The sequence below is a fragment of the Corvus cornix genome, chromosome 9, assembly GCF_000738735.6.
Source record: "Corvus cornix cornix isolate S_Up_H32 chromosome 9, ASM73873v5, whole genome shotgun sequence".
NCBI lineage: Eukaryota > Metazoa > Chordata > Aves > Passeriformes > Corvidae > Corvus > Corvus cornix.
Window position 1 is genome coordinate 3,372,216 of NC_046339.1, and position 15,563 is coordinate 3,387,778.

Below are 15,563 nucleotides of genomic sequence, written 5' to 3' on the forward strand. Positions count from 1 at the left end.
AGATGTCGTTGCACCGAGACAAACAGTTTCCAACAAGCTCAGTGGTTCCAGATGTGTCTGTAGAATCTCTGCTTGACAAGGTAAGGGTAAACATTTTTTAGGGATAAACATTTTTTGCAGCACAGAAAATGTAAGTACATGCCCTAATACAAAGGAGCTGCCTTGGTGGCTAAATGTAACATGTCTTAGCCAGCAGTGATGTGCCTGCCTGCCATCAAGAGGAATCTGGAATTTCCCAGGACTGTCACCACTTCAGGGACTGCACTCCTTATACCCAGAGTGCTTTGTAGATGCTTCATGTGCTGCGTGCGCTGTCCTTGATAGCTGTAGCTTAAAGCATGTTATGGACATCTAGTTATTCTGGTATTTCCTTGGCTATATTCTGCTGGTGAGCAATAACACCTCCTGAATTGTGTGTCTGTTGCTGTGAGAATTGGTATTTGATTTGCCTGCTCTCACCTCCACGCAGGCTCTGTGTGGCAGCCCCACGTGAGCGTGTCCCAGTGCATTGGGTGAGCACTGCTGGCTGTGGGTTCCCAGCAGGGTGTTTGATACCCTTGTGCTGCTGTCCCCTGGACACCTGCCTGTTTCCCTGGCTGTGGAAAAGCAATTATTTCTCAGGTGAAGCCAGCTCAGGTTTGAGCTTTGTTTTTCAGTCCTTGTGCTGGAGGAAGAGAGGGGCTGAGTGCCAGGGAGGAAAAGGGAGATGAACACAGTGAGCAGCTGATGGGAGGAAGTGTCATGTTACTTCTGTGAGGTTTTCCTGAGGTAAAACCACAACGTTCTGGAGGTGAGAATGCTTCTGCTCCAGTGGTACTGGCTGGAGGTGCAATTTTTGCCCAATCTTCAAGCAAAAATCTATCCAGGTTGGACAAAGCAGAAGGGACTGAAAAGGTGATTCTTGTGTTGCTCTGCAGTGGGGAGAGTGGGTTTGTAAGAAGCTTGAGGTTTGTGGTAGCAGCCACATTCCCCTGTTGTTGTAGGGCCTGCGGCAAGCCTGAGCTAGCCAGGAGCAAATCCTGGACATCACTGGGAGCCTCCTCTGCACATCCTTCAGGGTAGCCATGACAACCATTCCTGGTCCTGGGGAACAGCTGAGGATCTCACTGACTGCTCCCGCATCCCTTGTGCTCAGCTGGGGCTCAGGGGGTTCTTTGTGGAGGGGAAGTTGGGATCATTTTCTAAGCTGTGTTCATTTTCTAAACTGTTATTACCAGTTAGGTGGTGCCTCTCACTCTGATATTTATTGGTTGATGTGATTGCCAACAAGAAATCATTCAGAGAGTAAAAGTGCCTGCAGCAATTGTCATGTTTACCAACTGACAAAGCCGTAGTGGCTGAATTTCACCAAATTTACATCCTTCCATGATTCATCTGCCACAGGCGTGATACAGTTCTGGTTGGGTTTGGGGGAGAGAGAATCCCACAGTTCCTACCTGGATCCACAGTGGATTTTTCCTCTGACCAGCAGGTCTTGTTCCCTGAGCAAATTTGTCTGTTGCTTTATCAAATTGTTCTGCCAGACTTCTGTCTGTTCCTGCAGCTGTTCTTTACAGGAGACAATGTAATCAGTCCTGTTACCACACTTGCTTTCCTCCCAGGGCTTTTTTTTTTTTAACACACTGCTCAGGAATCAGCAGTTTTTCTCATTTGTGCTTCCCACACCTTTGGTGTTTAGCTTGCAGGTAGCCAAGAGTAATCTTGAAGGTAACTAATCTTAGTTTAGTCTCTGTGTGCTGAGGACCTAAGGCAATGTATCACAGCTTTATTTTGTAGGTTTTTAAAGCCATAAATTAGTTTCTTTATAAAACCCTCGGTAAAGGTGTAAAAGAAAAGGAAATTATAACCCATTTTTTCAACCTGTCTGACAAGTACAAGGTACTAGAATTCAACCCTTAATTGAATTTTTGGCACCTTCCTACGCTGAGTCCAGGTCTCGCTGTTTCAAAATTCATGGTAACTCATGTCTGTGAACTCAGTTGGAGTTTGTTGATAGGCTATCTCAAAATATCTTGGCTTATAGAGAGCGCCTGCCCCTTTTGCATTTTACTGGAACCGAATAGTTCAGAGTTTGTGGGTGTGAGGGGGCGAATTTGTTCTGCTTCCTCTTAGTCATCTCAGCCTTCTGCTGGGGAAAGGCAAGAGCTGGATAAGCAGTCCTGTATTTATCAGATGAATGTTTTTCTTCAGACATCACAAGAATGGGTGTTCCTGTGCCCATGCATAGGAGCACATCTGGGCTGGCCCCACAGCAGGCAAGCAGGAACACTGAGCTGGTTGTGGCCACTTGGGGAAATGTGCTGGGCTGAATTTTGGGACTGATTATATCTTTCCAGATGTTTTCTGAAATGCTGAATAAAAAAGTTTCCTGGGAATTGAACCAGGTATGCTGCCCTCAATGCCAGTACCCCCTGAAGGACGTGTATCTGGAATCTTGTTGGGTTTAGTGTTCTATGGCTGCTTTTTTCCCCTGAGAACAGTTGCAAGCCAGAGCAAAACTGATACTCTGACAGACCTCCCTAGCAAGTGAGGATTTGTGATACACAACTGTTTTTCAAGAAGAGGCTGTGGCAAGGAGAGTTTTATGTTTGCACTGATTCCTTGATTGCCTGGTAGGAGAGAGGTCTTCATGCATCAATTGATGAAATCAAACAAAGCTCAGAATCTATCTGACATACCCTCAAATGAGAAATTCATACCTTTAGCCTTAAGAACTGTATGGCTGAGGAGTGAAAGTATTTTTGACAGCTTTTTTTATTCTTATATTTAGCCAACAAAAGCAAAAGGCACACAGTAACATTTGAAACTGATGATTCTTGATTTTTAAGCATTGTTCAGTGGGGACGTTGACTCCTTTTCCACTTCTGCAGTATTATTTAACCAGATTGCATTGACGCAAAGCAGCAGTGACAGACTGTACTGGGGATGGCTGAGGAAGACAGAAAAGACTGAGTAAAAAGTTTGATGATACTCCCAGGGACTGTTTTAAGTTCTGAATGTGCATTACATAATGTTCAGCTTCATTTCCTGCCCTTAAAGTGTGTTTGTGAGTAGGGTCCAGGCAATTAAAGATGCTCTCGGTGCTGCTGCAGTGACAAACCAGGGTGCCCTGGGCTCTGAGTGGAGAGAGATGCTGGGAACATGCTGCACCAGAATCAGTCACAGCTCTTGGTTGGATCCAGCCCTCCTGCGTGAGGAAGCACAAACCCAAAGTAATCCAGCCTGAAGTGAGGCAGGATCAGAGAAGCAGGAGCTGCTCTGGCTGGAATGGTAATTAAGAGCTGGATTCCCAGTTGTCAGCAGAGCAGTGTGTGCATGAACCAGAAGTGTGAGAGAAATTGAACTGAGGAATTTACCATGGACATTTCCCATTAGATGGATGAGATTGAGACCATTTTCACACTGGCTGGCAAGGATTGATCAGGTGTCTGTGGTGTTTTACAGCCCCTCCCCACTGACCAGCACCCACAGATCTTTAGTTTGCTTTGAAGCATTTTCCCTTGCATTGGACTCAGTCATTTATTTTTGTATTTTCACAAATATCTTTAGAGAGCACTGCCAGCAAGTGAGCTGGTAAATCCTCTGCCTGTATCCCTGTGTTCATTCCTACCTCCCTGTCTGTTTTCCTTTTCCCTTGACGTGTGATGGGGAACTTCACTGTGAACTTTATTAGAAAACCTCTCTAGACTAAAATAATGTGGAAGGCCAGGGGAGGAAACCTAAGTCATTTGGTTTTAATTCATATCTACTGGGGACTTCTATTCTACACAGTTCAGCCTCTTGTGTTGCCATCAGTGGGATTTGGCACGTATTTAAAAGCATAAGTTTGGTACTTTGTCTTGTTAAGAGCATTTCAGTATAAATTTTATTTGTCTCCATCTATGTGCTTACTCTATTTTCTGTCCAACTAAATAATGAAAAGTAATACAACTTAATTATTTCATATGAGGAGTTTTTGGTGAGTCGTCACAAAGAAATATGATTTTGATTTGTATATAATGTTGGGGTTCCAGCATTGTCTAATAACAAATATTTTATTAGCATTCAGACAGTCTGACCTGCATGTTAAGCACTTAATTAAGATGTATAAATTTCCCCCTCCTTCCCCTCTGCAGTTATTTAAGCCTGTCTGGCAGTAGTACACAGGACAGAGATCAGTGATGGAGTGTTGAACAGCTGCCTCTGCAACTGTAAGCTGGGGAAGTTCCCATTTTTAAAACTGAAAATTATTTTACAGCTGTTTTAACCACATCGGGTCTCAAAGTGAGCTCAAGCTGTTCTTGATCCAGGAGTGGAAAGCTTTAGCTCTCTGTATAATTGTATCCACTGCACAACTTGTTTGTATAGATTAGGGTGGGAGAGCTCCCAAATTTGGGCTCATCCTCAACAAAAGAAGGATGAGCTCCTGCTTATCTATTTTCTGAGTACTGTTTTTGGTGCCACTATAGACCTGTGTGATGGAGGTTTATTAAGCTTTTCTTGCCTTGGTGCAGCTTTTAGGATAAGAGAATAATACCTGGGCTCAGTCTATCATGGTGATGTGCTGACTGAAGTCTTATGTAACATTGGCAGAGGCATGCTCCAGGGCTTTTAAATAAAGAAATCTACAATGCCCATGGTCACAGAGAAATCCAGTTATTTTCTGTAACAGAAACCTTAATATCCTTAAGTCAATAATTTATAAATGGACAGATTAAAAAAATGAACCGCTATTAAGAAAAGCAGTTGTTGGGGAAGTTTGTGGTGTGTGGATAATGTTTGGGGTTATAAAAAATGTCTCAGTGTTTCGGAAATAAACAGTGGTGGTCAGACTGGTGTTTTGCACTGGGCAGCAGTGAAGTGCTGGGTGGTTGTGTCAGTGGCTGGAACATGCAGGCAGAAGGATTAAAGCTGCTGTTTTAGGCTTGTATGGCTTATCTGTGCTGTTCCTAAATAGAATAAGAGCCTTCAGTGGACATTTTTGCTTTCCTACTAAGAATCAGAGGAAGATTGATCAGGTAGCCCAGAGAAGTGAAGTGATGCCACCATAGATGAGAGTTTATTGGAAATTTAGAAAAGGGGAATATTTCTTTCATGTGTGGAAAGAATCACAGGAAAGGAGATGAGGGGCAGGGGAGAGGCAAGGCTCTCCTTTTCCCCTGAACCATGTGGGATTGCTGCACTGGTTCATCTCTTTAATTTTCTCAGTTCAGGACTAAACAAAAGGCTGATGGAGGCTGAGGGACAGGAGGAATCTTAACTAGTGCTGGCACCAGTGGCTGCCAAGGCACGTGTGTGTACCCTGTTGTTCTTTGCATTTTCTGAGCTATAAAATGCGAGTAATAACACTTAAATTATGGATCATTCAGTGCTGTGCGAGTGAATTAGATAATGCTACATAGGCCTTTGAAGATGAAATGCAGAATATAAATGCTGTATAAAGCTTACTTTGTGTCATGTCTATAAAACCTCTGGTAATGCAGCCCCAGGATTGCAGGGAAGCATAAGGAGAGGCACTTGGGCTGGCTGCATGCAAATTGATTCAGTGGAGCAGCAGCATTCACACAAATCTGTGCTGTGCTGACGAGCCCTGCAGCCTGGCACAAGTTGTAAACACTTGTGGATAAAGCTCTGAGCCTTGTCCTGTCCAACCCCCTGCTTCAGGAGGATTTGCTCTGTTGTGTGGCGGAGGGAAGGAATTGAAATGGGAGCTCTGGTGGTTCCTATTTCTCACCCGAGACATGCAGCAGTAGTGGGTCGCATGCCAAGGTAGCACGGAGTTTAAAGGAGACTAAAAATGGAAGGATGAAGTTACACATTCACCGCTCCAGGAGCTGGAATTCTACTATCAGTAGTTGTGTGATGAGCTAAAGTGGGGTAGAGTGAGAACTGTTGCTTACCCCAGAGCATTTTAGCAAAGCCTGGAGGATGGATTAGTCAGAAGCATCAGTGCTAGCCCTTTTTTTAAATTTAGTTTCCTTTCTTGTTCCCGCTGTTGGATCTTTCTCACTGTACAGTACCCTTGTCCTCTGAGGCTCTCTGAGCGGGGGTTGACTCCCAGCTAGCAGAGCTACCCAAGTTTTCACTGTTATTTACTAACAAAAAGGGGTTTACTTGGTAACTAAGCCATGATTTTTTTTTTTTTTTCCTTCCCTCCTTTCAAAGAATTTTTGGCTGCTTGCCATGTGTTTTGCAACTGAGCAACATCACGGAACAGTAACTTTGTCACGGGTGTCCTCGAGCTCTCACACAGAGCTTGAAAGAGTTTTACCTGTTGGGGGCTTACAGTGACTTAGATAAAGAAGTTGCATCTTACTAGAAGGTCACATGAATGAAAAATGCAGATTTATGGGTCTTCTTGGTGGGAAGGTGCAGAAACACAAACCAATTCCAGGTCAGCATTGCTAAACAGCCACAATTCCAAAGGGAAGTAGGAAAGGGGTTGCTGTCTTTGGGGTCTTTTTCTGTAGAAGCCATGAGTGTTTTGATGGTCTGGGGCTGGAAGATTTCACAAACACATAGTTACATAATAGAGGAGCTTATTTTTGTGTGAAAATAGATCATTACTTCTGTTTTAATTGTCTCCTCCACATAACTGCATTGTGCATTGAACTCTAGGGATTTTCTTCCCCCACAGATTTAAGATTAAAAAGTTGACTATTCTTCTTTCTCTCAAGTTGAATTTTATATTATTCAAACCATCTTATTTTGTCTAAAATTTATCATGCAGATCTTAAAATCTCAAGACATGTATTTCCTTGGACTGCTGTCTTTCCTCGCTTTGCAAAGCGAAGCCTTCAAGACCAATTTTCCTGATGAAACCATTGCTGAGCTCTCTGTGAACATTTACAACCAGCTGCGAGCCACGAGGGAGGATGAGAACATCCTGTTCTCTCCTCTGAGCATTGCCATAGCCATGGGAATGGTGGAGCTGGGAGCCCATGGAACCACCTTGAAAGAAATCCGACATTCCTTGGGGTTTGACAGCTTAAAAAATGGTGAGGCCTTTTCATCTTGTCTTATTGTGGGGCTTTTTGTCTTAGAGAAACAGGAGCAAGAGTGGGAGTGGCCTGCTCATGTCCATGGGTTATTAATCACTGGATTTCTTGGTATCCTTGATGGCCTGGGCAGGCTCAAACATGTGGGTTCTGCATGAGCTGAGAGATGCTGGCATAAAACCCTGCCTGGGCTACCTGAATCTTCAACAGTTGCAGCTCACACTGCTCATCCTGGTTTCTGCTGCAAAATAAAGTTGCCTTGGCCTCTAGAAATAGAAGATTTTTTTAGGAACATGCTTTTTAGTGATTATAGTGAAACCTGGAAAGGAAAGCAGTAGTTTCAGCAAAATTGCTTCTGTTGATATCCAAGTAACTGGTTTGAAACCTGAATGACATTTCTTACTCATGCAGTGTGCTGGACTTTGGAGTCTTCAGTGAAAGGATGCTGGGGAGGAATTTCTGAACACAGACATCAAACTGTGTTTATCAGAACCACTGCAGAGATGATGCCTCTCTGTGGAGGCTGCAGCACCAATTGAGTTCTACATTTTGTCTCTAAAACATTAATCAATTATCCCTTAGCTGAAATTGAGGGAGTTGTGCAGTTGATTTGTTCTCGGCTGTTCGCTATTCTTGCATGAGAGTGGCATTCAGTGAAAGTGTTCCCATGATTTCTGCTTGGAATATATCATTGCAATCAGTTTTTAAGGTTTATTTTGTTGGTTTTTAAATTAAAAATTTCAGCTTCAGGCAAATGATGCAGCAGTACAAGGCTCCTATCTTAAAGCAGACTGCTTTAATCCTGTTCAGGATTTGTCATTGCCCACCAAGGATTCTGTACTGCCCCATGAAGGATCCTGGGAAATTCTAGACCTACTTTTGGCATAGAAAAGGCTGCAGGAAGTCCTTAGTTTCAAAATTTGAAGTTCATTTTTCCTTAACTGACTTTTAGGATGGAACAAAAGTTCTGTTCAGAATTTGTGGTTGCAAGACTTAGAAATGGGACCTGTAAGAATAATTTTTTTTAATTGCTCTTTCACTGTAGAAAAGATTTCCATTGATAGCTTTGCCTCTGGTGGGACTCAAATGTCTCATTAATTAGACTAATTATGGCTAGTAGAAAAAACAGGCTCAAAGTAATATGTTCTTGGAGATTATTCCTTCAGATGTGAAGGTGTGTGTAGGTTTAGAAACAAGTTTATTTTAATAAGATGACTTTCCTTCGCATAAAACATCTTTGTGAATTTTCAGCAGAAAAGCCATGGAATAACTTCCCTTTCTGAACTGCTGAATCTGTTTTTTCTTTCCTCAGGTGAAGAGTTTGCCTTCCTGAAGGACCTTTCTGACATGGCAACTGCTGAAGAAAGTCACTACGTGCTGGACATTGCCAACTCCCTCTATGTGCAGAATGGGTTTCATGTCAGTGACAAATTCCTGCAGCTGGTGAAAAAATACTTTAAAGCTGAAGTAGAGAATGTAGATTTCAGCCAAAGTGCAGCTGTTGCTACTCAGATCAATAAATGGGTGGAGAATCACACAAATAGTAAGTCCATGTGATCCTTTTGTACACTTCCTGCAGGAAGTGTTTCTGTTTCCAAACTTGTGCAGTGCAGTTGGGTTGGTGCTTTGGCTTTTATCTGTTCAGTCTGAGACTGAAGTTTCTCCTCCCAGGAAAAGAATTCTAGTATTTCTATTTTTTCCTGTGTAGGACTCATCTGTCATAAGTAATATTAGTCATTGTTAATCATGTGGCATCTATTTGAATATTTTTTTCTCTGGTCTTACCATCTGTAGCATTTATTGATTGAGACAGTTTTAATGGTATTTTAAATTATTTTTAAAATTGGTAAGTATTATTGGTAATGGCAGAAAAGTGGTCTGCAGAGGGGTTGTTGGCTCATGCTTTGGGTGTGTGGAGTATCACTCCTCCTCTGAGGAGCTCTTACTCACAAGGTACTGTGAAATAGAATAGTAGGGAATAAAAAGATAATTTTGAACCACAGAATCAGCCTTTGTAATGTAATATTTTGCAATGTGAGGAAATGAGATAGCATGTGGAGAGGGTAGTTGATTTTAGAAACGCTGTCAACAGTTTCACAACACAAATTTGCAGCAGGGGAGTTAAGCACAAAATTACTGCTGTAAATATGCACATTGAGAGCTGCAGGATGCTGGCTTGGCTTGGCAGCTCCCAGAGAGGTGGCACTTCCTGGATACATGCAGAGTCCCAATGTCTGGGAGTCTCCTGTTGTAGGGGTCAAAGCATGATCTCGTTCCTGTTCATCTGGCCCACTCTGAAGGTTGATATTTTGAGAGTAATTCAGTGGGGTCTGGCTCTGGCACAGTTGTACCGTTGGGAATTTGAAGGGATTGGGATCACCTGCAGGGAATTTACACATCTCCATGTAGTCTGAGCACTTAAGAATCCATAGTGCTTTATGGAAACATATGGCTCCAAAGTGGAAAAGCACCTCCTGTCATGCTTTTATTCCATTTGGAAAATGGTCTGGTTTTTTCCCAGGGAACACAGCAGCCATTATGTTCCTAACAAACTGCCCTTTCTCTCAGGCTGCAGAAATAACTGGATGTAAGTGATGCTGCAGATTGCAGAGTGTTTTCATGGACGTGGTGTCTCTCTGGGAGAGAAGGAAAAGCAGGGCCCACCAGGGCAGCTGGGCAGCTCTGAGTGTCAGGCTGGGATAGTTCCAGTCCCTGAGCTGGTCCCTGCCCACTCCATCTCCTTCTCTCTGCCTGCCAGCTCTGCTGGAGGAGAAGGCTGATTTCCCCCTTAGGAAAGGGGCCACAGGACAGGCAGGTTTCCAGTTCCAGCAAGTTTAGCATGATGGGAGGCTTGGAGCAGAAAACAGAACCATCAAAGGTTTCTCTGGGCAGGAAAATTCTTAACATTTCATTAGTATGTTAACAAGATGTGGCTGAAAAAACATAAAGAAACATGAGTACCAAATAGAAATCTGGAAGTGTTTTCCTTCTTAATGTTTCCCTTTTGTTTTTTTCCAACTCCAAGTGAGTATTGGTCACACCTCCCTCAGAACATTCAAGATAAAATGAAATACAAACAGCAACCCGGAAGAAATCCAGCCCTGTGATACACAAATTTAACACCAGTTAGTCAGGATCACATGCTCCAGAAAGCAGAATTAATTTGTTTTTTAAACCATGGATTCAGGAGTAATAATCAGACCAAGGAATGTGTTTATTTTAACACTTTGCATTGCAATGTCAGCTAAAAGTAGAAGTGAGCTAGAAAGCTGTCTGAAGGAGGCTGTTCTTGAAGAACAGTGACAGATCTGGTCAGTGCACCCAGTTTACCAAACTGGAAATGATTTTTGGTGAAATGCAAGGCATTTGAGATGAGCTACAGCAGGTACCAGACTGCATTCTGATGTAAATGACTTCTTTAGGAGCAGGAGCAAAGCAGCTGCCATGCTCAGCTGCCGTACCTCCCATGAATAGAGCAGATGCTAGATGGTTTTCCTCTTTTGCTTTTCAAGAGCTAATGTCACTGCAACAAATGCTGGGAATTTATGTGGATTTTTGATGCTTAGTCCTGGCTTTGAATTCAACAGAACATCACTGAAGCTCCTTCAGGGCTGTCCCAGGTGAAGCTGCAATGGGTGCACTTAGACCCTTTAAATCAAGCATCCAGTTAAGCACTTCTTTGGATTGGAGCCAAAGTTTGTACAAACTCTAACCTTAAGATGAAAGTGCTGAACTGTTTCATAGCAGCAGGGTAAACATTCCATTTGTGACCCTTTTTCCACATGGCTTCCTTGTAGGGTATATTTAGTAGTGATCAAGAAACAGTTGCCTAACATGTACTTGATGGAAGGGTTTACACACCTACACTGTGATTTAGGTTTACAAAACACTGGTACTTTAATTGGAGATTTAATGAAACATCTGAATTGGAAATTACATGTTAACACTGCTTTTTATTTTCTTGCATTTTTCTAGCTGCCTTAAGTTTGGATTTAATGCTCACACTGACATGCAGACTGACAGCTGGGTTTCTTTTTAGGTATGATCAAAGATTTTGTGTCTTCAAGAGACTTTGGTGCTCTAACTCATTTGGCTCTCATCAATGCAATCTACTTTAAAGGCAACTGGAAGTCACAGTTCAGACCTGAAAATACTAGAACTTTTTCTTTCACTAAAGATGATGAAAGTGAAGTGCAGATTCCAATGATGTACCAACAGGGAGAGTTCTACTACGGTGAGTTAGACCTGTAGCAATTTAAAGCTACTAAATCTTCACTTAATGGGTTTGTTGCAGTAATATCCATTTGTACTGTTGTCTCTTCTTCCACCTTTAGTTTTAATTGTGAATTTTTAATGTGCTGTTTGCCCAAAGAAGGGACTCAGAGCTTCGTGTTTTTTCCTAATGTGTGTATTCTAACTGGTAGCAGCATTTATAATGACCTGCTTGGTGCCACAGGATGGCTTTCAGAATGTTTATCCATTTAAACTCTTCACAATTCTTGAGCTAGTTGTGCTTATCACAAAAATAATTTTCTTGTGCTGTGCTAAACATTCAAATGAATAATGTTTGCTCATTACTGTTGGACTGGTAAAATAGAGGTTCTTTGAACAGCAGAACTAATGATCATTTTTAGTTGGAGTTTGAGCTCCAAGTAGGTTCTAAAGGGTCTGGCACTGGCAGCATTTTGCTCAGTCTCACCACTGAAAAATTCTCTCTCCTGAATAAAAAACTTCTCCCCATTTCCCTGAAAGTCTCAGCAGCCTTAAATTTTATGTTCTTCTCTGTCCTACCAGTGAAAGTTATGTCACAGAACTGTGATTATCTACAAACTGTGTGGTAGCTTGAGCTTGTATTCTTTAAGAAACCAAATGTAAGCCTCAAATTCTGTGATGAAGAAACCAATATAAATTTTATATAGAATAAAGAGGGTCATTTTAAACTCCAGTATGTAGTAAATGCTGCCTAGAATTAGGCCTATTTACACTAAAGACAAAAGAAAACACTTCCAGCAGGGTTTTTGTTGTTTTCCTCCTCTAGGAGAGTTCAGTGATGGCTCCAACGAAGCAGGAGGGATCTACCAGGTCCTGGAAATACCCTATGAGGGGGATGAGATCAGCATGATGATCGTCCTGTCCAGGCAGGAAGTTCCACTGGCCACACTGGAACCACTGGTCAAGGCCTCCTTGATTAATGAATGGGCTAATTCAGTGAAGAAGCAAAAAGTGGAAGTGTATTTGCCAAGGTGAGAGCGTGTTCCCGTGTCTCTGGAAGGGTGAATTGCATCTGAATTGGTGGAGGAGCAGAGTGGGGAAAGCTTGAACAACCTGCTCAAGCCTGGAGTGATGCAGCTCCCACAGGAGGGTGGCTTTGACAGCAAGGCCTGGGGGGATGCAGTGCAGAGTGATGGTTATTTCAGCATCCCACCAGCACTGCTTTTGCATCCCTTTCAGAGGAGAGCGCTCTGGAAAGGAAAGTTTCCTCGTCAGGAGTACACATCCACTCGGAATGGTGCTCAGGGTATTGCAGAACCCATTATGGATAAGTTCCGTTCAGACAGGAGCCACAGAAATATTGGAAGTCTGAACTACCAAATGTTTCATTTAGGTGCTAATTAGGTTTCTATGTGCCGCTATTTTAAGAAGTTCTAGTGGTGTATGTCTGTGTAGATACAAATGGTTGAGTGGTGAGGGGTAATTCCAGTCAATTTTGGGTTGGTTTTTTTTTCCCAGCTGTAGTAAGTGCTGCTTTTTCTCCTGAGAGCAGCAATAGAATAACAAGACATCACTACCAGAAGGGCTGCAACTGCTGTCAGTCCATTTGCAGACAGGTTGTGCACTCAGTGCAGATTTGCCCACATACAGCACTTAGGATCTTTCCTGGAATCCTGCTTCATCCACGTTCAGATGTTTGTCATGCCTGTGCTCTGCCTGGCTTGGCAGCAGAGTTGTTTACTACTAAATGTCACTAATAATGTACAGCTGGATCACACTGTCCTTCAAGTGATTCATGATGATTTCGTGGAAGTGTTTATGTAACAATAGGGCCCATCTCTGAAAGGGATCACGTCTACTTGTTCTGTTTTTGTAGCACGGTGCAGCGGATACATGGCTGCAGAAAAAATAAATTCAAGTGAATCCTTTAATCATCAAAACAGTTCTTTGTTTTCAGGTGACTTGGAGATCTGAGCTTGTTCCATTTCACAGGTTAAGACTCCCTGCAGTCCATCAGCTCCTGTTCCAAAGCAAAGACCAGCAGCTGACTGCAGCTGAGCAAACAAGGCTAGCCAGGATAAATTAGGCTGAGATGGACTGGTGCTGTCAGTGTGCCCTGATCCCAAATTGAAATGGAATCCACTTCTCTGTAGAGCTTAAAGGCAGAGTGGTGAAGGACCAGCAGCATTTTGGCGCTGTTTTTCACCCCCCATAGATAGTTTCTCTCTTACTTTAAGTCCCAGTTCCTTTGAAGGAGCAGGAAGAGCAGCAAAGAGCTGCATTGCAGGTTTCATACAAACTGAACCTACTGTACACTGTTCCTGGGATTTGTTTCTTGTTTTTCTCCTGGAGCTTCAGGTCCCAGGGGCCTCAGTGAGTCCACTAAGACACATGGGAGGGGAGTTTTCTCTGAGGCTGCTTTTCCTGCAGGCTTGGGAAAACCTTACCTAGACGTTAATGAGAAGTGAAAGATGGGCATTCTTCCATCCTTAAGCTTTCCTTTTATACCTGCAGCAGCAGCCTGAACTCCAGGTGCTGAAGCTGGGCATCTTCTCTCCAAGAATTTCTAGAGTGGGAGATCCACAACAGAAGTCTCTCTCCATTGATTATGGAGAGAATCTGTGAAAACCAGCTTCCATATTTGTGTCTTGGGTATCCGAACACATGAATGGCATTGAAAATGCATTAATTATGTTTCTGACTTGGATTCAGTTTATAGTGGTGATTTGGGGTTTTGTTTGCAGAGACTCCAGGGTTCTCTGGAGCCAGGTTCTCAGATGGGAATTTGAAGCCTGGGGTTTGTGTGATCATAAAATGTCCTTATTTATTCTGCCCTCAGGCTGCTTGGTTCTTATCTGGAACCTCAAAGAACGTGATAAACACCTGCAAATTAAGGCAATACTGAGGCAAACCAGGTAGAAACAGGTGCCAATCACCTTCAGTATTTTCAGATTATAAAAGATAACTATCCTGAGCTTGGAATTCTGTATAGGAATACTGCAGTCTCCTGGCAAAAAAATCCAGAGATGAATTGCATGCTCCCAAGGTGTTGGGTTTCCATTAGGGATTCAGAGGTGATCTACAGGATTTTGTCAATGCTCTAAATAAACACTTTATAAATATTTGATGCTGTGACTCAGAAGAGCATGTTATGAAATGTGGCCTCCAGGCTCTGTCCACTGAGAAATTGAAAGCAGCAGTGGAATAAAATTAAATTTTTATATCTTGAAAGATGCTATCCAATTATAAAGTGAACATTTTTTAAACTTATACATTTGTAATGGGACTGAATGACTTGCCGAAGCAGAGTTAATCACAACTTTGCAATTTCTGTCTGCATTATCTGTGTGCAAATGAAATTGTGTATTATTCCTCTTAATAGCAAAGGAGAGATTTGTACAGAATTGTTAAATTATACTTCCTCGTTTTCATTTCCAAATCATTGTTTTCAGCTTAACCCAGACTAAAATGATCAACATTTTAATCCACTTTTTGCATAGGAGTGAAACAGACCATGAATCTAATTTACAAAGCTGTCTCTCCAACATAAATTACTTGAAGAGCATGGGAGGAACTGGTACCTAACAGTGGTGCTACAGTTTGCAGATCTCCTCTTAAGGATTGTTCCAGTGTGCCCAGATCTCTATAACAACCTTCTTGCTTTTTTGTGCATTTAAAATACCTTAAAAATCTTTAGACAGTGCTGAAATGGTAAGTGGTGTTAGCTGAAGATTGTTTTCTTTGAAAGAAAAAACAACAAATACCAAAAACACTCAAAAACACCCCATAAAACCCAACAGAAATCCAAACCCAAATGAAAGAAAACCCTTGAGCATTCTGGTTTTACTTTTTAACCTGCTGTCTTAACTCCCTTTTTGATGAGGAATGGGCCAGTGCTGATTGTCCTTGAGATACAACCACAAAAGAGGCACAAAACTGTCCCACTGGAATACATTCCCACCCAACTCCTGCAGGTTTAGCCCTGGAAAGAAGGATCTTGCCAGAGAAAGACCCACAACCTGCTTTACTTACCCTGCCCACAGCAGCTAACTGGGGGTTTTGGTTAGTTTTTGCTGTTAGTGGGTTTTTTTTTTTTTGCTCTCTTGCTTGTTTGTTTTGAGTATGAAATCCTGTGGGCTGGTTCTAGCACTTCGGGACAACCTGGCTGAAATTCCAACCAGAATGCTGGAATTGATAGCAGCTGGCAGCTTGGCACTGGAGGCTGGGTACAAACAGTGCTTCAGTCCCCAGGGCCTGTTGTCCAGGCAGGAATATTGATGCCAAGCAATGCAGCCATTCCTCTCTTTGCCTTTCTTTCTGCGGGATTTCATCTATTAGAACCACTCTGAAAACCTGGAATTTTCTTGCTTTGGT

The 15,563-nt window shown here is 42.5% G+C and overlaps 1 protein-coding gene across 1 annotated transcript in view; it reads left to right on the forward strand.

Annotated features, from left to right (window-relative positions):
• The window catches only part of SERPINI1 (serpin family I member 1), a 44,624-nt gene that overhangs the window by 16,995 nt on the left and 12,066 nt on the right, over window positions 1-15,563 (forward strand). The window contains exons 2-5 of the mRNA XM_039556677.1: window positions 6,710-6,977; window positions 8,290-8,520; window positions 11,017-11,211; window positions 12,016-12,220. Of these exons, the coding sequence (XP_039412611.1) occupies window positions 6,728-6,977; window positions 8,290-8,520; window positions 11,017-11,211; window positions 12,016-12,220 (881 nt within the window). The 5' untranslated portion in view covers window positions 6,710-6,727. The remainder of the gene's footprint in view (window positions 1-6,709; window positions 6,978-8,289; window positions 8,521-11,016; window positions 11,212-12,015; window positions 12,221-15,563) is intronic.